The 22,929-nt window shown below is 33.6% G+C and overlaps 1 protein-coding gene across 2 annotated transcripts in view; it reads left to right on the forward strand.

Moving 5' to 3' along the window:
• LOC149539057 (ARM repeat superfamily protein) overlaps nt 1–14,050 on the forward strand; it is a 373,217-nt gene extending 359,167 nt beyond the window's left edge. For both annotated transcript variants that reach the window (XM_089800403.1, XM_089800404.1), the window contains exons 23-24: nt 13,189–13,305; nt 13,519–14,050. In XM_089800403.1, the coding sequence (XP_089656529.1) occupies nt 13,189–13,305; nt 13,519–13,746 (345 nt within the window). In that variant the 3' untranslated portion in view covers nt 13,747–14,050. The remainder of the gene's footprint in view (nt 1–13,188; nt 13,306–13,518) is intronic.
• Nucleotides 14,051–22,929: the final 8,879 nt, after the last annotated feature.

Below are 22,929 nucleotides of genomic sequence, written 5' to 3' on the forward strand. Positions count from 1 at the left end.
ATAAATTGCATACTACTCCACAACTGCAATCCAAGTAATATTCCATGTTCCATGATTATCGTCAGAGCTGTAGAGCCTCAAATTACCATCTGAGTCCATAGTCAATCTTCTCTTGGGGCCCTCTCCATAGTCATAGGCATGAAAATTGAACCGTTGTTTGAATTGAACCCTCCAAATGTGTCAAGAAATGCCAATCGTCTGAAGTTATAAGTTGTTCTGCCATTCTAAGCCGCACTCATCCAAGGCCTTGGCCAATACTTATTGGAAATAGTGGAACTTTGATAGATGAGGGAAAGATAGTTGTTGCCGTTGAAGAAGAAACTATGATAACCAGATTTGTAGGTGAGATTATCCATTTTGGAGACCTATTATGTATCTTTGGTGAATGTCTGACCTGGAAGGAGCGTATCATTAGGAAAATCAAAGCTTTGCCATTGTAGTTTCCCAAAAGAGATGTATAGCACAATATTTCTTGTGTCAAGAAGACAAGTAGCATTGACAAAGACATTTTTGGTGCCAGTCCTCCATATAGCATTTTTATCAGCATCAATTAGCACAAAGTCCTTGTCTTTCTAAAGTTGGGAATCAAACGCAAAAAATGTATCTTCCCACTCATCTTCCAGGTGAATGAAACGGGACAAACTATTTTCTCAAAACCTGATTTCAGTATTTAAATCCAAATTTTGACAAAACCTGAATATGAATCAAAACCCAATTTTGCTAATTCTGCAAACTAAATGGGCCCTAAGTTATAATTGTATAAATATTGTTAGAATGTTTGAGATCGATTTCAGCTTCATAGGAGTAAAATGCAAAATCTAGAATTTGGGGGTTTTCAAAAAGTTCCAAGCTTAGTCAAATTTCAAAATTCAGCACATCTTCAGCAGTGTTATCTCTTACAATTTTCCTAGCTATTTGAGGTCAAATTGAAGCTGGAATTGTAATGTATGTAACTTGATAATCTACAGGTCTAAATGTGCAGACCGCACTTGATCTTCTTACCTTAAATATCATGCGTATGGCATTAGGTTATATACTTCTCTTGTGAGTCGGCAACTTCTCAAGGAGTTCTTTGGATAATCATTACTAATCTAACACATTGTGATAGTAATTATAATGATTTATTTTGCAGATCGCCAACTTCTAGAGAGATTATAAATGCCAACTTAGGAAGGGACATGTCTCTTTGAGGGACATGCCCTTTAGTGATGATATTTAGGGAGGTTATTGTTGTAGTTTGGAGAACACACAATTACATTTCAGTCTGTTCTCTCAAGCAACAATATCCAGCAAATATATATTGCAGAGATACAACTATTTTAGATCAGAATAAAGGTTGATCATTCCTCCATACATCAAAGTTTAAGAAGTTCATTATTTACCTATGTTCCACGGAGTTTCCGGGACGGGGACGTTTTAGGGGACGGGGACGTGTTTCCGGTACGGGTACGGGTCGAAGCCAAAATTTAGGGGACGGGACATCAGGGGACGGCGATTAAAAACATAGGGGATTTTTTTTAATATAGAGACAAAATTCAAATATGTATATCATAACATTGATAAACCATTCACCATAGACATTTTAGAAGATAAATACATGGAATATTATCAAATGGCAAATACTAAGTGCTTCCATTATAACAATATCACATACATATATAGCAAAAATTAAAATGCCTAAAGGCTTCAAGTATCATGCTGAAATCAGAATGAAATAAAGAGAAGTCCAACTAAAATAGTTGGTAAATAGTAAATACCGAACGTAGTCTTGCCTCACTAAACACAATCTTTGCTCATTGCTGCTACTGCTCTTATGTTTTTTTCCTTCCTCTTAGCAAGTATGTTAAATCGAAAAATGAGTAGAAGAGTTAGTGTTTTAATGGACCAAATATGGGTTGCATATTGTTATTATGTCTTTAAGATGACTAGGGGCCACACGAACAACAAAAATTAGGAAAAAATGTTTTTTTGGGAATGGTTTGCCTTTACCAGATTGACTGGAAAAAAGGGGATGGCCAGCAGTTTCGGGGACGGATAGGGGACGGCAAAACTGTCCCCGATACTGCTGGCCGTCCCCAAGTTTCCTGCCCAAAAAAATTGGCCGTTTCGGGGACGTTTCTGAATTCTTCAAAAAAGGGACGTCACAGGGTACGGCCAAAATCCGTACCCGCGTCCCCGTTTCGTACCCGGTACGGGTACTAGGGTACAGAGGCGGGGGACGCGTCCCCGTGGAGCATAGTTATTTACCAACAAAGGATTGTTTAGAAGTCTGATTAAACGCACAGAATTAGCAGAATATTTACATGGTATTAGAGCTTTGGTAGTCGAACCTAGGCTTTGCAAAATTCAGTTATCAGACTTCATATATATCTAGCAGCTATCTCCTATCTTCAATGGCATGCACAATCAGACCCGGAGACAGGTTTGATGGGAAAGAACACTTTCATGCCTAGAAATTCATAATCATGATGATTCTTGAAGAGAATGATGTAAAACAATTTGTTGATGGAGCATCCAAACAACCTCCAGTTGAACCTCATAAATCTATCTGTAGCAGAGGAAATAGAAAAGCCATTCAAATCATTTTAGATGGAGTAAAAAATGATATTGTACCCATGCTTACAAAACATTAAACTACATTTGATATGATGAATGCATTATGAAATGCATATGAGGTCAACAATGCAACTAGGGTTCTAGCACTGAAAAGGCAACTAAATCACATTTAGATAAAGAAAGGAGAATCAATGAATTCTTACTTCCTAAGAGTTGTCAGCATCAAAGATGAACTGTCAAGTATAGGAACCATTATTAATGACATAGAATTAACACTAATGGCTATAGATGGATTACCAAATTCATGGGAGACTTTTGCACAAGGAATAAGTGCCAGAGATAATCCGCCTAACTTCAATAGACTTAAGAACAGTTGTCTTCAAGAAGAATCTAGAAAACTAAAGAAAAGAGGGAAACTGAAAACAAAAGATGAAGAACTTCATGTTCTTAATACAAACTCCTATAAGGGCAAGAAGGAGCATTTCAAGAAGAAAAAGGGAAATCAAAAGAATGGAAAACCCAAGAAAGATTTATCCAAAATAAAGTGTTTCAAATGTGAAAAGTTTGGACACTACAAATCTAATTGTCCTGAAAATTCTAAACAACAAACAAACTGTACAAATGTTACTAAAGAAGAAGATATCTATGATCTTGAGATTCGTGTATTGTACTCATCACTATCAAATGAAATTTCAAGTAAAGCATGGGTAATTGATAGTGGATCTTCTAGACACATAATGTGATACAAAGAAGTACTAGACTCTTTATCAAAAAGGGTTAATGGCAAAGTCACCATTGATGATAATTTTGCACATTTTGTCAAAGGAATTGGAAATTGCACCTTGAAGCTAAAATTTGGGAATTCTCTTCTCAAAGGTGTACTGTACATACCAAGAATTAAAAGAAATCTAATCTCAATTACAGCACTAAAAGATGATGGGCATAATGTTGCATTCGTGGACGACAAAGTAATAACTTGGGCAAAGAACTCCTCAATCAAGAAAGCGAAGTTGATTGGTCAGAGAAAAGGATATTTGTATGAATTAAATACAGAATCTAGTCAACCTATTCAAGCCTTAATTCATGAAGCTGTAGACATAAATGAAATATGGCACAGAAGATTAGGGCATCTAAATTTCAAAACCTTATCAACTATGGAGAAGATGGTTATTGGGTTACCTGAACTAAATAAAGACCACTCAAGCATATGCAAAGAGTGCGCTCTGGGTAAGAACACCAAAAGTCTATTTCATGATAGCACTAGAAAAACAAATAATGTATTAGAATTAATTCATTTAGATCTATCTGGACCTATGTCTATTCCTTCTCTTGGAGGATTCTGGTATTATATTTTGTTCATAGATGACTTCTCGAGGAAAACATGGATTTACTTCTTAAAATGCAAAGAATCAGAAGAAATCCTAAAGAGATTTAAAGAATTCAAAACATTAATTGAAAACTTTTCAAGACATAAAATTAAAACTCTTAGAACTAATAATGGAGAGGAATATACCTCAGACTTGTTTAAAAGGTTTTGTAAAGAACCAGGGATTAAGGGGGAGTACACCATTCCTTATAATCCAAAACAAAACGGGGTACCAAAAAGAGAACAATTATAGATGCTGCTAGAGCTATATTTTTTTATCAAAATTTAGAATATTATCTTTGGGTAGAAGACTCTTGTACTACTGTCTATATTCAAAATAGAAGCCCTCACTCTTACCTTAGAGATAAAACTCCTGAAGAAGTACTTACTAAGGTTAATCCCAATATAAGTCACTTTAGGATTTTTTGGGTGCCCCGTATATATCCATGTTCCAAAAGAAAAGAGAACCAAGTTGGAACCCTCTAGGAGGAAAGGCATTTTTGTAGGGTATAGTGAAACATCTAAGGCATATAGGATTTTCATACCTGGACAGAAAATTATTGAACTTAGTAGGGATGTGATTTTTGAAAAAGATCTTGCATTCAAAAGAGCCCTAAGTTCTGAAGAACCTTCTTCTTTATCTAGTTCTGAAAGAAATAGTGAATGTAGGTCCCAAAGGGAGAACTTAGAAGAAATTGAAGATGAAATTCAAAATCTAAACCTTGAAGCAACTCAAAATTCAAAGAAAGGCCAATTTGGGCCATCAAAACAGTCAAGGCATCTCAAGAGTTTGTTGCACATTCTGGAACAGTCAAAGAAAGCAAAAGGCCTAAAAGATTCTCTAGTTATACAGCAAACATGAGTGATTTATCCAAAATAGAACCAACCAATCCTTTCAATGCTATTAAACATACAGCTTGGAAAGAAGCTATGACAGAAGAATACCAATCTATTATGAAAAATGATGTTTGGGAAATTGTTCCAAGACCTAAAGGAAAATCTGTTATTTCTTCCAAGTGGATATTTAAAATAAAGCATGTTGTTGATGATAGCAACGAGAAGTATAAAGCTAGATTTGTAGCCAAAGGATTTTCTCAAAAAGAAGGGATTGATTATGAAGAAACCTTTGCTCTTGCGAGATATGCCTCTGTAAGAGTAGTCTTAGCAATTGCCGCATCAAAGGGATGGAGAGTACATTAGATGGATGTAAAGACAACATTCCTAAATGGAAAGATTACAAAAGAAGTATATCTGGAGCAACCTGAAGGATTTGAAACTCATAATTCTAACATTTTTGTTTGTAGGCTCAAGAAAGCTCTCTATGGGCTTAAACAGGCTCCAAGGGCTTGGTATGAAAGAATTGATAAATATCTCACCGACTTAGGATTCTCGAAGAATGAAGCTGATCCAAATTTATATTATAAAAGAGATAAATATGATATGGTAATTCTAATATTGTATATTGATGATTTATTAATAACAAGGGATGATCATCTTATAGATCAATCTAAGTTGCCGATTCGGGTTCGAGAACGGGTTCAAGTTCGGGGTTCAGGATTCTAACCCTAGGAAGTAATGAAGGAGTCTCTGTTTAATCAAGTCAAGTATTCTGCCATTTACATTTGTAACATGGTATCAGAGCTAGTTCTTAATTTTTTCGGAAAATTATAATTTCTTTTTCGAAATTATCAGAGCCATTTTTCGAAATTATTCGGTGATCTTGCTTTCTAATCTCAAAACCTTGTGTTTGAAGTTTTTTAAATCGCAACTTGCATCTTGGAAGAGTTGAAAAACCATGACTTCAAAACGCACTTGCGTCTGCCTGCATCTGTTCACAATCTTCAATACGCATTTGCATTTGTCTACCGAGCGATTTTACGTAAACGGCTTGAGATTGAGTGTTTTTTTGAGGAAGCAAATAAATTTTTTTTTCTCTTTGCGTCTAAACAGCTCGGGTTGGGCGGTTTGTTGTTGTAGACGCAAGCAAAAATTGTTTTTACCTCCATTTCTTGGTCTGCACGACTTCATCTACGATGTCCAGGTTTTTTGCAAAAGACGTCATGTCAAAAATACCTTCAATCCGCCTGGTATTCACCATTTTTTTGGAACTTTGACCTTCCAATCCGTCGACTAGGGTTTTGTTCGAAAACCCAAACTTTTTTGCTCGGCAAATTTTTCTGATCACATATTCTTGGTGGGCTTTTTGAGATCTCAAATGGGTCATCAATTTTTTATAGGTGCCTTGTTCTCCATGCCTCGATTTTTGAGCCAGCGGATCCAGGTTTCGATAGCATATTATTTTTGGATTTTTCGAGCTCTCTTCTGGGTACTCCGATTTTCCTGGGTCTTTCTTTTTTCACCTCGAAGTTTGTGCCATTTGAGATATTCACATATTATGAGTATCAGAAGTCGAACTCAATTAAAACGCAAGCCAATGCTGCCCAACACTCAAGAGCAGAAAGAATCTATCTACCATGCTTTTATGGCCAGCATACCTACAGATCATGTGAAATCTTCTACTTGGTACATAGATTGCGGTGCCTCCCGACATTTCACTCACAGACATGATTGATTTGTTGAAGTCACTCCCTATTCTGACTCAGTAATCTTTGGAGGCGGCGAAGAATACAATATTGTTGGCAAGGGCAATGTTCAAATTCAGTCTAGAGGAAGAAGACTCATGTTCCTCAATGTATGTTATGTTAACATAATCTTTTGTTTGTTAGTCAGATTATGAAGCACTCACCTCAATTGGATGTCATTTTCAATGGAAATAAGTGTTTGATTATTGATCGTGCTTCTCGCACTACACTTGCTGTCAGTCTTGAGGATCATGGTATTTATAGGCTTGTAGATTTAGGCGATTCCCTTGAGCGTGCCTTCATAGCAAAATCATCCGCTCTCAGCAGCCTTAGGCATCAGCGATACGGCCACCTGAACATTCAATATCTAGCAAAACTTGCTCGAGATAATTTATTCCATGGTCTACTTGATATCCAGACCCAGAACCATCACATTTGCGGAGCTTGCCAAGCAAGGAAGCAACATAGGACACCATTTAAGGATGGTGAATCATGGCAGGAATCTAAAGTACTCTAGCTGATCCTGGCCGATGTATGTGGTCCTACGAATACTCCTTCTGTTACTGGGAATAGGTACTTCTTACTCTTTGTGGATGATTTCACTTGCAAAATGTGGGCATATTTTCTTAAGCAAAAATCAGAGGTTTTTCCTATATTTCAGCAATTTAAAGCCCTAGTAGAAAAAGAGTCTGGTTCCCCCATCCGTACACTTAGGACCAATAATGGGGGGGAATTCTATTCTTTTGCTTTCTCTGCCTTCTGTACTACTCATGGCATTAGACATCAGTTCACCACACCTCACGCCCCTCAGTAAAACGGTGTTGTAGAGCAGCAAAACCGTACCATCACAAAAACAGCTAGAGCTATGCTAGAACATAGAAATATTCCCAGAAAATATTGGGTAGAAGCAGTATCCACAGCTGTCTACCTTCTTAACGGGTCACCCACCCTTGCAGTTAACCATAAGACTCCTGACGAAGCCTGGTCTGGTCGCAAACCTAGGATCAACCATTTGAAAGCTTTTGGCTCTCTAGCATATGTATGGATTCATGATGCCAAACGCACTAAGTTGGATTCCAAAAGCCAGAAACTCATGTTTACAGGATACAGTCACACACATAATGCCTACAGACTGATTGATGTAAACACTGATCGATTAATCTTCAGTCGTGATGTTGTGTTTGATGAGGAACTCGGACCATTTCAGCTCTCTACCTCCCCACCACATTTTGAGATTTAGTCTTCAGCAAGCTCTGACTTGGGTCCTTCTATTTTATATGAGTCATCCGATGCTACTGATACACCACCTCAGCCACCTCTAGATAATACAACTCCTGCTCTTGTTCCTATTCCTCATCCAGCTATTCTGACAACATCTGATATTGGCCCCTGTACTCTTCGGCCAAAATGGTGGGCTCAAATGATTAGTGATCTTCGTCCTGATGAACTCATTGAGGGTAGAACCTCCAAAAATAAGAGCATTCAGCACAACACAGTTAATGTTGCGCTTATCGCCAACATCCACAGTATCCTTGAGCCCCAGACATATGTAGAGGCCAAAGGAATTCCAAAATGGGAATAGGCAATGGATGCTAAGCTTCAAAGTCTTCAAAAGAATCACACCTTGGTTCTTTCAGATCTCCCTCCTAGGAAGAAACCCATTAGCTATAAATGGTCTATAAGGTCAAGTACCATGCAGATGGTACCTTGGACAAATACAAAGCCAGACTTGTTGCTCAAGGATTCACCCAACACAAAGGCATTGATTATGAGGAGACCTTTGCCCCGACAGCTAAGATGAGCACTATTCGCATTCTTCTTGCCATTGCAACTCAGTATGGTTAGAAAGTTCATTAGATGGATGTGAAGAGTGTTTTTCTCAATGGTGAATTACAGGAAGAAGTCTACATGATGCAGCCCCTAGGTTTCAAGGTTGCCGGTTCAGAACCAAAAGTATGTAGACTCCAGAAGGCCATCTATGGTCTTAAACAAGCCCCTCGGGCTTGGTACATAAAGATTGATTAGTACTTGGTTGCTTAGGGATTTCAACGTAGTTCGTCAAACAATAATCTGTATATTAAACACTCTGGTAATGATACTTTTTTTTCTTCTTGTCTATGTGAATGATTTAATCATTATTGGGAGTTCAAAACATTTGATTTCAAAAATCAAACAAGATCTATGCAAAACTTTTGATATGACAGATCTCGAATTGCTTCATTTTAGTTTAGGTATTAAGGTTTGGCAAACTGACAACAATATTTTTTTGTCTTAGTCCAAGTATGCCAAAAATTTGCTTGGCAGGTTTCAAATGCAAGATTAAAACCTACCTCCATTCCTATGGAGACTGGTCTGAAATTGTCCGCACAATCTGATTCTCCTTCTGTAGATGAAACACTCTTCAGGCAGCTAGTAGGTAGTCTCATCTACCTTACTACTACTAGACCTGATCTTAGTTTTGCAGTCAGCTACATCTCACGGTTCATGACGAACCCCAAGACTGATCATTGGATTGCAGCGAAACTTGTGTTGCGCTATGTACATGGTACTTCAAATTATGGTCTTCTTTACACAAGGAGTGCTACTCCTCAGCTCAGTGGATTCACCAATTCCGATTGGGCAGGCTCAGATGATGACAGAAAATTTACCTCTGGCTATGTGTTCAATATCGGATCTGCAGCAATTCCTTGGACTAGTAAGAAGCAACAGGCACGGGCTGTCTGCTCTATAGAAGCAGAATATCGACGAGCTGTCAAGGCAACTTGTGAAGCAGTTTGGCTCCATCAGATGCTTGCAGATATGCATATTCCTCAAGCAGGTCCAACTTCTTTGTTTTCAAACAATTAGGGACTCCTCAAACTTGCCAAGAGCCCAGTGTTTCATGAACCAACCAAGCACATAGAGCTTCATTACCATTACATCCGACAGTTAGTAGAAGATGGATCTATTTAGTTACTCAATGTCCCTACCTCAAAGCAACTAGCAGATATTTTCACAAAACCCCTTGGTCGTGACAAGTTTGTCAAATTCAGGGGATCTATTGGTGTAGTAAATAGATTGAGTATTAAGGTGGGTATTAGAATAATCTTTATATTTTAATGCTCTCTATTGTATATTATTGTATCTCTGTAAATATTAGAATGTTTCTAATATTTAGGTGTAGCCTAGAATAGAATGTTTCTATTCTATTCGACTCTCCTCTTTGCATATATAGATCATTTTGATCTCTGTTTAATCAAGTCAAGTATTCTGCCATTTACATTTGTAACAATCTTGCATATGCAGAAAACAGTCTTCAATAGCTCAAAGCTCTACAGAAGCCAAATACATTGCAGCCATGAATCCTATGATTATTCATTGTGATAATCAGAGTTCCATCAAGCTTTCAGTGAATCCATTTTTTCATGACAAGTCCAAGTATATTGAAATTCTTTACCATTATGTAAGAGATATGGTAGACAAGAATTCTGTAAAATTAGAATACATTTGCACTGCAAATCAAATAGCAGACATTCTTACCAAAGCTCTATCTAAAGTAAAGATAGACCACTTTAAGAGAAGACTTGGTATGGTTGAATTGTAATCCATTTGTATTCTTCAAACTATTAATAAAATAATTTTATTTGTCAAGCTATTTACTGTTATGGGCTCCATCATTCTGTATTCATTATTTAAGAGGTGATGATATTTGAGATAATGAACACTTGTATAAAAGACATTATGAAAGATGATGATCTCTTAGATAATATGCTAAACTGTAGAGTTCTGCTGTAAGATCTAGATGAGTTCAAGATTATATTGTGATATAGACATTGCTATGTCTATGAATCACAATTTGGATAAAGGAAGGACTTTAGTATTCTCCAGGTTTATCCTGTTTTCTGGTAGATCTTAAACTCAAGATCATGTTGTGATATAGAAATACCAGTATCTATGAGTCACAACTTGGATAAATGAAGAAATTAAATTACTCTTCAGATTTATCCTATATCTTATTACTAGTAGTAGTGATTTGTCATATGACATTGTATCATGTGTTCTATGATATCACATACTAAGAAGATTCAGATAGATATAGAGTATTAATTCTTGCTTATTCATCTTTATTGATGTTGCTAGATATGATATCTCTCTGTATGATTATCATGTTAAGAGGGAGTGTTAAGTATGTAACTCAATAATCTACAAGTCTGAATGTGCAGACCACCGCACTTGATCTTCTTACCTTAAATATCATACTTGTGGCATTAGGTTATATACTTTCTTGTGAGTGGGCGACTTCTCAAGGAGTTGTTTGGATAATCATTACTAATCTAACACATTGTGTGTGTTAGTAATTATAATGATTTATCTTGTAGATCATCGACTTCTAGAGAGATTATAAGTGCCAACTTAAGTGATGATTTTTAGGGAGGTTATTGTTGTAGTTTGGAGAGCACACAATTACATTTCAGTCTGCTCTCTCAAGCAACAATATCCAGCGAATATATATTGCAAAGACGCAACTATTTCAGATCAGAGTAAAGGTTGATCATTCCTCTATACATCAAAGTTTAAGAAGTTAATTATTCACCAACAAAGGATTGTTTAGAAGTCTGATTAAAAGCACAGAATTAGCAGAATATTTACATGAACAATGATTTTCTCATGATTCCAACTCATTTTCTCACAAATCACTTGGTTTCAATTCTATATTCCTAAGTCTTGACAGACTTAGCTCAACCACTTGCTCACACCCAGGACAAACAATGCTTTCTTGCAGGCCAAAATTGCTCAAACTCACTCTTGGACTATTTTGCTATGATGTATTTACTTCTAGTTTTATAGAAACTATTTAATATGACATATTTACTTCTGGTTTTATAGAAACTAACTACAATAATGTATTTTGGTCTAGTTTTTTAGAAATTATTTGCTATTTTGCTTCACGCATTCAACATTCTGCATGAGAATCCAATTTTATACACACTTTGCATTTATATATATATATATATATATCTAAACTCTGCTTGTTTCTTTTGTGTTCTCATTAATTTACTCATAGCTCAAAATCTTGTTCTCTACCACTTATCGACAACGCAAGAAAAAAAGTTCTTAACAAATATCAAAGATAAATCAGCAACTTATCAGGAAAATATCAGAAATTTTTTAAATGACTTAAATTTATAAGAAGTGTATTTTTTTGCACATTTAATGAGTCAGTAAATTCATAAACAAACCAAACAAGCTGATCTAGATATATATAAATGCAATATGTAACGATATTGCATCCTCATGTGGAACGCCAATCAGAGACTTAAACTCTAAAGAAAACTAATAATAGAAAATTGTCTTTGTAAAAAGATATGCAAATACAAATGTCAACATCTTCCTCTTCCCCTTCCCAATAGCTCTAGTAAAAGCTAGTCCGCTTCAAATCCACTTGCAATCAATCTACAAGGCTGCCAAAAATTCTCTCTACCAAAACTCTTCTCTTCTCCTCCAAACACTCAAAATTGCAAAATAAACAATGATTGGGCAAGTCGCTGGACATCCCAGTTTTACTGTTGGCACCCACGAGAAGTAGTCAAGTGATCACAAGAAGCTCGCGATTTATCACAGAGAAGTGGCCAACTTCTCGCCAAGAATTTAAGGTCTTCTTGGCATCAATCTCTCGAAAGAAAACCTTAAGTTTTCTCATTTTGCAAAGTTATTGCGAGAAGAAGAGATATCTGCCACTTCTCGGACATATTTTAATCGATGAATTAACTCATTAGATACATCTTCTCATTAAATTTTTGAAAAAAATGTACTTTTAATGAAATTTTAGTTGTTTTTTAAGTTCCCTAGTTTATCCCTGACTTTTTAACAAAAACTAGCCGAATTTTTCCAGAATTCGTTTTTTGGGCTTGGCGAGTTTTTGCGGAGTGAGAGCTTTCCATCTATGATTTAATGCAAATCACTTGTCACAGGACCTTTTAATGTGACATCGCTATTTTTAAATTTTGAACAGCAATATAAATTTATTGGGGCTGGACACACTTTCAATGACAGCATTATGGTTCTGAATTCTAACATCTACTGTTAAACTTTTCTAGTTTCTTTCTTGATTTTTCTTTTGCTGTACTTCTATTCCACTTAGAGCTTCTTTATGTACTTCAATTTACAGGGTTCCATTTCTTCGCCCCTGACCAGTTTGGGGACAATTTTTTTGCAGGACACATTTATGAGCTTTAATTTTCATTGGATGTGAGCTTCATTTTGTGTATTTAAAAAAGAATGCTAAACTCTCGAACTTCTTGAAAGACAAAAAGAAAATTAATTTTTATCACCATGTAGCAGCCCAAACTTTTAACTTTCGTGGCAGTCCTGGTAATAACAGATTCCAAAAACAATCCAAAACAGGAAATTGTTCTGTGGGAACTACACAATTTACTCTGAACATTTCTGTACTAAGGAACCATCAAGAGATTCCACCGAAAATAAAAGGCATGCAGTACATGGTCTTCTAAAGCGCAAAGATATGTTATCGCTGGAATAAACGCTGGACAGTTCTTGCGTTTTTCTTTTTCAATAAGCTTCAGAACTGATATGTTAGATAATATGTGTGAGTAGGAGAATGTCAGAATAGATTGAATGATAGTGTTTAGATACTATTTTTAAATATTGCATTCACAAAATCTTATCCGGTTTTTTGTCAATCAGGTCCACAAGTCAACAACTATCCTACAACAACTTGCTGCCATTTGTAGTGTAAGTGAAGGAACAAACAAAAAAGGAACCATTTGTTGGAACTCGTTGCATAGTTGGCTTCTTAGCACGGTATTCTCTTCCTCTCATTTTGTGTGTGTATTGCTGACGTAGAAATTTTGTAGAAAATAATTGATGTTGATCGGAGAGCTTGTCATCATCTTAAAGTTATGGATAGACTTTAAATTATCTTTTTAAAATCAGTGCATTCTTTTTATTTTTTATTTATATGTTGCACTTATGGAATACTTATGATGAGGAAGGTTTTTGGTTTGCGTCATTCAGGTTCATGCCTTGCCAGCCGAATATCTAAAGCCAGGCGAAGCAGAAACTCTAGTTCCAACATGGTTGAAAGCTCTTGAAGGTGCAGCCAGGGATTACCTTGAGAGCAAAAAATCTCGAGGGGGGAACCGTGGATACATGCAAGGCGTTGGTGGCCGTTCATTAAAGCAAGTTGTTCGAGAGTTTGCAGATACACACAGACATGTGCCTCCTAGCTTTAATTCTAATTAACATTGTTTGGTGATACAATGTAATGCTCAAGCTTGTGTAATTCTATGGTGTCATTTCTTCCATTGCAAGGCAGTTGTCCCTATGTTTAGTTGCGCTCACGAAGATCCAAGGATCGATTCAGTGCCATGTAGTTCATTGTAACGAGAATTGTAAATTGAAGTGATTTTTTGAGCCCTAGCTACAGGCATTGACTTGATTCGTTGAGTTCATCTGTGTTCAATTCTTAAGCAGAAAGGGCTGCTTTATGTACAGTATTATTTGTAAAGGCTATCTAGACAAATAAGAGTAACGTTTTTCATGCTTATTATTTTTTGCACAAAAATATTCGCTTGTCCATATTGATTTTTGATGTAATGTTTTACTTTCTATAGTTGGCTATAGGATGTTTACATCTCCACTTTATACAGAAATTGTCCTTAAGCTTTTTCAGGAGTTCACCTCCCCACCATGTTTCAAGGATGCAGGAATACCACGAAAATATTTTCAAAGTTGTCCCGACTCCCAAAGCCCTGACTGGATCAGAAACATGTTGGCAATGTCTGGGACGGGGTGGGTGACATACATCAACCGTCTAGAGGTCATCTAGAAATTCCTGGATGGCCAGGATCTAAGAAAACCACTTGCAAGTAAACACATTCATTCTGTCACTATGTGAAAAGAAAAGAGAGGAGAGCGAAAGAGAACATCAATGAAAAGAAAAGTGGACCATCAGGACTGTCTTATTTGGTAAGTTTGGCATCCTATGTTTATTCTTACCAACTGTTTTTGTGTTTTTCACTTAAGGTTCCAAACTCTTACTAATATTTTTTTTTTTAATAGAAAGTTTAACATTTTCCACCTTCCTCTGGATAAGAAGAGCAGCAGCGAGAATTATTTAAGTGAAGAGGTTGACATTGAACAAACAAATCAAATAGATGTTGCGGATGCTTTGGGTGGAATGTTGTATGTGAAGTGGGAGGTAGCCCTTCTGAACGTTATTTTGCTGCCTTCAAAACTTATGCAGAGGGTTCATTTGATGCCTTTAAACCCCTTTGCAATTGGTGATAACTTTGCATAGTGTGCTAAGATGGAATTGAAGGGTTATTATTAAAAAAATCGTTTGTTAAGGCATAATTTAAATTGTGTTTTTTTTTTTAAGAAATTGCTAGGATTGTATGTGTGTTGTATCTAATTAACTCCATCAAAGATATACAATGACATTTGTTTTTATTTGAAATAAAGATTTATCTCTACCTCAACATGAAAGTGAATATAATCTAACCATAAACTGATAGTTACTAATTATATGTGAATAAAGACAAAACAAAGGAGTGAAAGGGAAAAAACTTGAAACATATTATGAAGAAAGAGTTTGTGGAAATTGCTTAGTTATTTAAATTCTTAATCAATTGAGTTGTCATCAATCCTTGCACAATCTTTGGGCACTAATTGTGTAATCTTTTATGGACAAAACACAAAAGATACCCATTATATTATCCAACAACAATACATGGATATGTACCAAGAGGTTTATATAACACCAAAGCAACAGGGGTGAGAAAATATATTAATTTGACACAAGTAGTTTAAAGACTACCTATTATATTTTGGAAACCTATAGCTTGAACCTATCTTTTAGTTTTCCTTATGTTTCTTCACAAAATCAAATCATAAGGTATCTTTCCTTTAAACAAAATGAAACATTTAGCAAACTTCATCAAACTTTGTTTGATAATCTTGAAGGAGAAAATTGGTAGCCTCTAATTGATTTGTGTGTAACTTTTAAACTGATCTCTTTTTTTTTTTTCACCATGGGTGGTATTTCAATCTTTTCTTACCTCACTTTCTAGCTTTGCCTACAAAGTTGACTATGATGATGTTTCCTAATATTCATTCAAGTGACTAAGCTCTTCCTATGTAGCTACATTCCCTTGATCTCTATATGGAAATCCCTTTCCATCCCTTATCTTGGACATCTCTTCCCATTAGTAACGTATAATTCTATTGATGATGAAGCTTATCTGTTTTTTCCCCTTGTTTCATGATGCATCATTCTCTCCTTTATCTATATGTTCTCTTTCTTTGGATTCTACTAATGATGAAGCTTTTGTATTTTCTCCTTTGTTTAATAGTGTATCCTCTCCGTTATCTACTTGTTCTCTTGCTTCAAAGGATGATTGCTTCCTTCCTAAGGATGATCTAGAGCATGCCACCATTCTTAATCAATTTCTTAACATCATATTGCTCTCTATCCAAGTATTTCTCCTTTAATGATGCATAATCACATATTGACTCTAGTTCCATATTGGATGATTTGTTAGAAGATATGCAATACACTTTATAACTTTGTCCTATACTTTATGCTTCTAATGCTAAACTTGTCTTAATTGTTGCATGTTTATATATGTTTATATATATATATATGAGAGGTATCTAATTTCAAAAGAATTAATATAAATTTAGTAAATATTGTATTCAAATGAACACAAAAATTTCATGAATAAAGTATTGTATTTGTTTTTATATACTTGATATTAATACATAGAAGTTATATGAGATTGGAAAATTCAGCAAATTAAATTTAGACAATAATTTATTTCACCGTGTACAAATTTTTAAAAAATCATAGTAATAAAAAAATGCATATCTTATTGAAAAAATCAAATTAAGAAAAATCATAGCAATAAAAATGGTTTGAGACTCTTGATCTGCCTCATTGGGAAAAATGATTCAAGACTCTTGATCTGCCTCATTTTTACTTCCATTTCCTCTCTGTAATTTTCAAAATTTTAATTATATTTAGTCGATTTCTATTTTGTTTTTCTAACATGTAAATGAATGTCAATTTTTTTTCAAAATGGAAAATGTTTACATTAAAGATTGCTAACACTATAGAAAGCCTCGCGGCTTAACAAGGTGTAACTTCTATTAGTTCATTTATATTTTTTGTGTGCACAAGGTTCTTGACTTGTTGCCATCTTTCCCAATTGCCATGATCCACACTTTGTTTGATAAGCCTAACTCTCTTCATTCTTTTGGTGAATAGTTTTCTTTGTGATTATACATAGGCATTGTATTACTAACTTAAACTTAGTGGGTCGTGTCATTAATGATAGTAAAACAAGAAAACTAATGTCATTCTTATTTAACTCCCTCCCAAGAATAGTGCATATGCTTTTGTTAGCTTCACATATTCCAACCTAAAATACTAAGGGATATGAATTTATTGAACAACTTAAAGCTATGTAAGTTACATTCATTTTTGTAATCAAAATATTCCTTATTGTCATAACTTCATCAAGTTTTAATTTTCCTCTCCTATAAAGTTGATTAAACTAACTTATTTAATTGAACACATCTAACAAATAGAATTCCCTTTCTAATAAGATTCACTAACAAATCTCCCTTCATTCATTGTAAATTTTATTAATATTATGGATATTAAGTGAACATTAATTGAAACTAAGCTTGAACTAAATTTTTGCAATATTGAATTTTTACATCATGTACTAGCAATTCTTTTACTCTTTTCACTTAAAAGTGTTGTCTAATAGGTTTTTCTCTTATGAAAAAAATTTATATTTTATTCTAATCCTTTATATCAAGCACAAATTTCTACTATTTGGTTAGCCATAAATGATTTTCCTCATATTTTTGTAGTATCTATAACTAGCTTGGATTGTTTATCAATGAATCAAGATAAATTAACTCATTCATGCATACTTTTAAGGGGAATTATAAAGGCTTTGACTTATTCCATTGACATGTAATGAATACAAACTATAGTTCTACTTAATAAACTCGTGAAACTCATATTCGTCCACTATAGCCATCTATTCAAAAACTTTCAGTAGACCATAAAGAAAATACAAAGCACATAGATATATGTAATCTAAAACAAGAGGGTTCCAATCAATCAAAATAAGCCTCGTGCAAAAATTTCATTCTAATAGTATTAAACATAAAGTCACTGAAATACCATCTACTTTTCATTAAAAGATCAAAAGCTATTTCAAAAAAAATTATAAACTAGCGCTTTCACCTTTGAAGGGTACAAGGGTTAACTTGATAGTTTTGTATTTGATGTTCTTGAATAGTTATTCACAAACTCTTCTTGTCTACTTTCTTACCACATAGACACTTATTTCTTCCTACTTATCTCTATCTATATGTCTATCTATCTATACACATATCACCTCATATATCTTTATCATTCTCTTTCTTTATCCCCTTGTCCCCTCTTCCTATATCTTTCCCTCTTTGTCTATCCTTGATATTATTCATTTTACTTTCTCCCTGCTTTTCTTTTTAATTAATTAAAAGGTAAAAATTTGTCATTTTAAAATTGAGCTTAAAGCATTTTTATTTCTCTATTTTTTTTCTAGGAAGAAATTATCAATAGAACTTACAACAAATAATCATCTTTCTATAAATATGAGAAACTATTGTATTAGATCTAATGTTCTAACCATATCTTTTCTATTATTATTATTTTGTTGCAAATCTTTATAAATTCATAGACCAATGGCATCAAAGAAAGTAAGATACAAATAAAAATCTATCTAATATATCCATTATTTTTCATTTGTTTTAATTTTATTAAACAACCTTATCAATTTTTTTATTTTATTTTAATAAATTTGAAACTATCTTACAAAAAAGACATTTAGTTATTCTCTTCTGTCATTTTTACTAAAAATGAGTTTAAGTTGGTTGTTTAGCCACTGAGAGTAAAGCTTCAAGGCTATAAAGATCATGTTTGCAGAACTTCTTTTAGTGGTGTAACTCAAAAACTTTCATATCTACATCTAAATATGTGCTTAAGAATGAAATATTTATGATATTTTTCTTTAGAACCAATTAAATATTTTTGACAGATCTACTAGTTTTAGCTAAATTAGCTTTAAAAAATATGTATTATTTAATTTTGAGGGAAAAAAAAAGTAAAAAATTTAAAAGACACTTATTAATCTATATGCTTTGTTTAAACTATAATTAGCTAAACATAGATTTATTTTATTTTATTAAAAATGCAATTCACAAATAAGTTAATTAAATATTGATGTGTTGGGTTTATACCATCACACCAACTAGACAAAATTATTTTATTTTAAAAAAGTATAGGATTTAATTCTTCATAATTCACTCTTCACCAACTTTTATTAGTTATTTTTGTTCAATTTTTGTATTCTATTTTACCATATTTCTTCATTAGTAACAATTTCTTTTCTTTCTTGTGTAAATTCCAACCATCTTTTGTCTTCCTTTTTAAACTTTTCTCCTACCACTCCCTTTACAAAATTATTCTCCATTGATTTAGAAAAATATCTACAATAAAAGAAAAATATTTGCTTGACCTAATAACAAAATGTTATATTTTTAAAACTTACCACAATTTCAATGAGTTAAAAAAGAAATCAATGAGATTTGATTGGCTTGTATATAAATTGAACAAGTAACAAAGTATTATAAAGAAAATTAAAACAATCAAAATGTCAACGAAATTATCTATAAATTTTTTGAAAAATATAAATAATAAAATGTTTAATTTTAAAACATCAAACTATTTTAGTTAGATTAAAAAAATTGAAGAGAATATTTTTGTTTGTATTGTTGTTTACAAAGCATGAAAATAAAAATAACAAGAGCTTTGTTTGAGCTTGAGTCCCTGTCTTCCAAAGAGATAGAAAATAAATCATTAAATATATAGATTGACATTGATAAAAATAACAGTTTATTAGTCAAAATCTGAATATGTAAATTTGATTCGATGAATGAAGAAAAGAGGGAGGTCGATATAATAATCTTGAATGCATACACATTTGTACAAATATTTATTGGCAAGACTTAAGATAAAAGATGACTATTTTTATTTTTCTTGATGCAATTTGCACAAATCAAAAAAAATCATTTTTTTTTTATAATATTGTCTAAAAATAGGTTTCTTACTTTCAACAATGGAAATATAACTATAGATTTGTGCATCTAAATATCACAGTAGTAATGTTTGTAGATTTAACACATTAGAAGGGCATTGTTTTTTAATGATGGTAAGAAATTGTTGAGATAAGATTTTTAAATCAGCAAATGCTAGATTGAAGAACACATGTATAAAATGTAATCCAACACATTTTCTTATAATGCACAGTTTCTTCCTCAAGCTCAGAGACATAATGGTTTGATTATGTGTCATCCTGACTTCTATTTCCTCTTCATACAGTGATAGGCCATTCATCAAAAAATTTATAATCGGATGAAATTCTAGAGGGTTCACAATGATATGCCCACCTCATAATCTAAAGTAATTAAATATAATAGTTAAAGATATCACAAATAAAGCTAAGAAAGTTTCAAGGCAGTTTTCATATAAATTTTTTTAGATGTATCTAGATTTGGATTTCTTTCCTTAAAGTGGTGATCAACATCATCAAGCCTCTCTACTACCAGCGGTGATCAGCGTCATCATAGCCTTTTAAGGAATATTACTATGCACCCTGACTATCCCATTGTATAAAGAAAAACATAGAGATTGATCTAGTAGTATAAGTGTAAGAGGATAAGTTTATTAGAATTGATGTACACTACATAACATTGATCAATGATGCCAAACTCGGGTGCTAGTTTATACATTGTTGAATGAAAGTAGATTAAGGATACGCTATCATTCTACAAAAATCAACACGTTAGTGTGAGTGTATACTACAAAATTCAATCTAAAAAACTAGTTGTGAATGAACAAATGGTTGTATCCTATTGAGATTGATCTTAGGAAAAATGATGTGGACGGATTCTCTTAAGACTAGATTCAAAATAACAACAATTTCAAATTTGAAAGAGTTTCACAAATGCAATGTATAGTTACATATGTGATTGAGGTCAATAAAATGAGGTACAAAGCCAAATTTATAGAAATGGAGTTCAACATTATACATTGCCAGATATAAACAATAATTTAGTGCATAGTACCCATCTAGGGTTGATCTCGTCTTGATTCTATACCATGAAAACCAAAGAAGAAAAAACCCAAAGATCTCCATATCAAGAGAACTAACAAAATTTGAAAGCATAATCATTCAAACTCAATTAGCATCCCTTAAACCCAAAACAAACCATATGGGTCTTTTGAGATTTGAAATGGGTATGCAGGGTTAATAAAATATCTTTGTAATTGAACAATATGAGTTGTGAACTCCACACCTATGGTGGATTTTGACTCCAAGAAGAATTTGGTGCTAATGAATCTAGAAAGGACATTAGGCTTCCCGACTCCAAAATCTCCAATCAATACCACTTTGAAAAGATGATCATACTCATCATCTTCTCTCTTGGCAATTTAAAATCTATTTGAGACAGAAAAATAGATAAGAATTTTGTCTGTGTGAAGGATAGTGAGATTTGAGTAGGAACAATTTTGAAGGGCAAAGGAGTTGCGGAGTGGTGCATCTTAGTGGAAAAAGGAATGAACAATTATTTTGAAAATAAAACATCCCTATATACACAAGAACAATTTTCAATTAACAAAGATTTTGTTTCATGATTCAAGCCATTTTCCTTCTAATAAGAGTAGTATAGACTTACCACATGAGTTAGAACCATAGGTAAGGTTCGAATGATGGATTTTACAAAAGATAAAGATAAAGATACTTATCAAGAGTAATCAAAGATGTTGTAGTAGTTTAATACATCAATATTTAAATAGGTAAAATAAAAGATAATGGCGTTATTATATAAAGTTTTTGAATATGAAAATTTTAGTATACCTTATACTCTTAATCGTTAAATTATTTTTGAATTAAAATGTGAAATGTATAAAAAATAGCAATTGATAGATCTTATATCATTAGCTCGTAATGAACAATAAAGTATAATTATTTGAAGGTTGTTGAATGATGATAATGGACCTAAAAGCAATCCCAACATCATCCACACGTGTACAAGAAATCCAAAAATCAAGCAATAATGAAAGATAATTTATTTGTAGTCTACAAATAATCTTGAGAAAGCTATGAAATATATCATTGAACCTCATAACAGTTTGGAAGGATTCTAGGAAAACTTGGAATGAAATTTCATGCCCCCGGTTTATTATCATTTCTCCATTTTGCTGCTCAAAAGGTAACTGATATGCAAACTGTCATGATACATTCGCTATTTCAAAGATTTCATAACCTTGTATCAAAGTTTTCACAATTCTGTTCATTTTCATTTCTCATCTTGGTTTATTTTTGGATCCCCCATCAAGAACTAATAATTCTTCGCATGACCAATATTGAACATAAGTATTAAAAAGAGTAGAGTTGTTCATCCGCGAGAGTAGTAGAGTAAAAGTCATGCTAAAATTGAAACAAGAGTAGAACGCAATGCATAGCATGCTGCCACATCAGAAAGCACTCAACCAGAGCTTCCACTGCTTCAAAGTAGAGACGATGTGTCTTTGCCGCCATATTCTTCATGCGCGCCAAATTTCTCTCCATGCTCACCACAATTGGTCATTCTTGAGCATCCTTTGCTTGATGAGACTAATGCACACAAGCTCCTTCATGAACAACAATAGAGAAGGAGCGAGAAGGAGTAGAAGCGACAACAATGGAGAAGGCCTCAACATTGTCCATTTTACTAAAAGAATTTTACCTAGCACTTTTTCTATATCAAGTGACAATACATCTAAAGCTATGAATAAAAACAAAGGTTTAACCAAACAAAATGAAATTAATTGAGATGTTAGATACACTAAGGGTCCGTTTGGTTCCTAGAAGATGACAGGAATTGGCTTTTTCAAAACCTGGATTTGAAAATTTGTGCATTTGTTTCAAAATTTGCAAAATGGAATTAGCATACGGGACTTCCAATTTTGCCTCAAAACCAGGTTTTTCAACTTCCTAAAAAAAGTAGGAATTGAAAATAAAAACCTGATTTTGTTTTTTACGGAGTGTAAAAACAATAGATTGAACTACTTTTTGAAATTTGCCTTCAACTCCAAGCTTACGCATAAAAATGTGTCTTCACACGCATCTTCTGAGTGAAACAAACGGTTTCAATAAAATCCCAAAAATCGGAATGAAGATATACAAAACCTTGATTTGGCTAAACCAAGGTTTGTAGAAATTCGAGTTTTTTAAATTCCACAAACCAAACGGACCCTAAAATTACTTGTTTTTCGTAAACTGAATATGGATCTGAATATAGAGATGTAGCTTCTAGTAG

This window comes from Cupressus sempervirens, chromosome 9, assembly GCF_028749045.1.
Source record: "Cupressus sempervirens isolate cs-2001-9-10 chromosome 9, ASM2874904v1, whole genome shotgun sequence".
Taxonomy (NCBI): domain Eukaryota; kingdom Viridiplantae; phylum Streptophyta; class Pinopsida; order Cupressales; family Cupressaceae; genus Cupressus; species Cupressus sempervirens.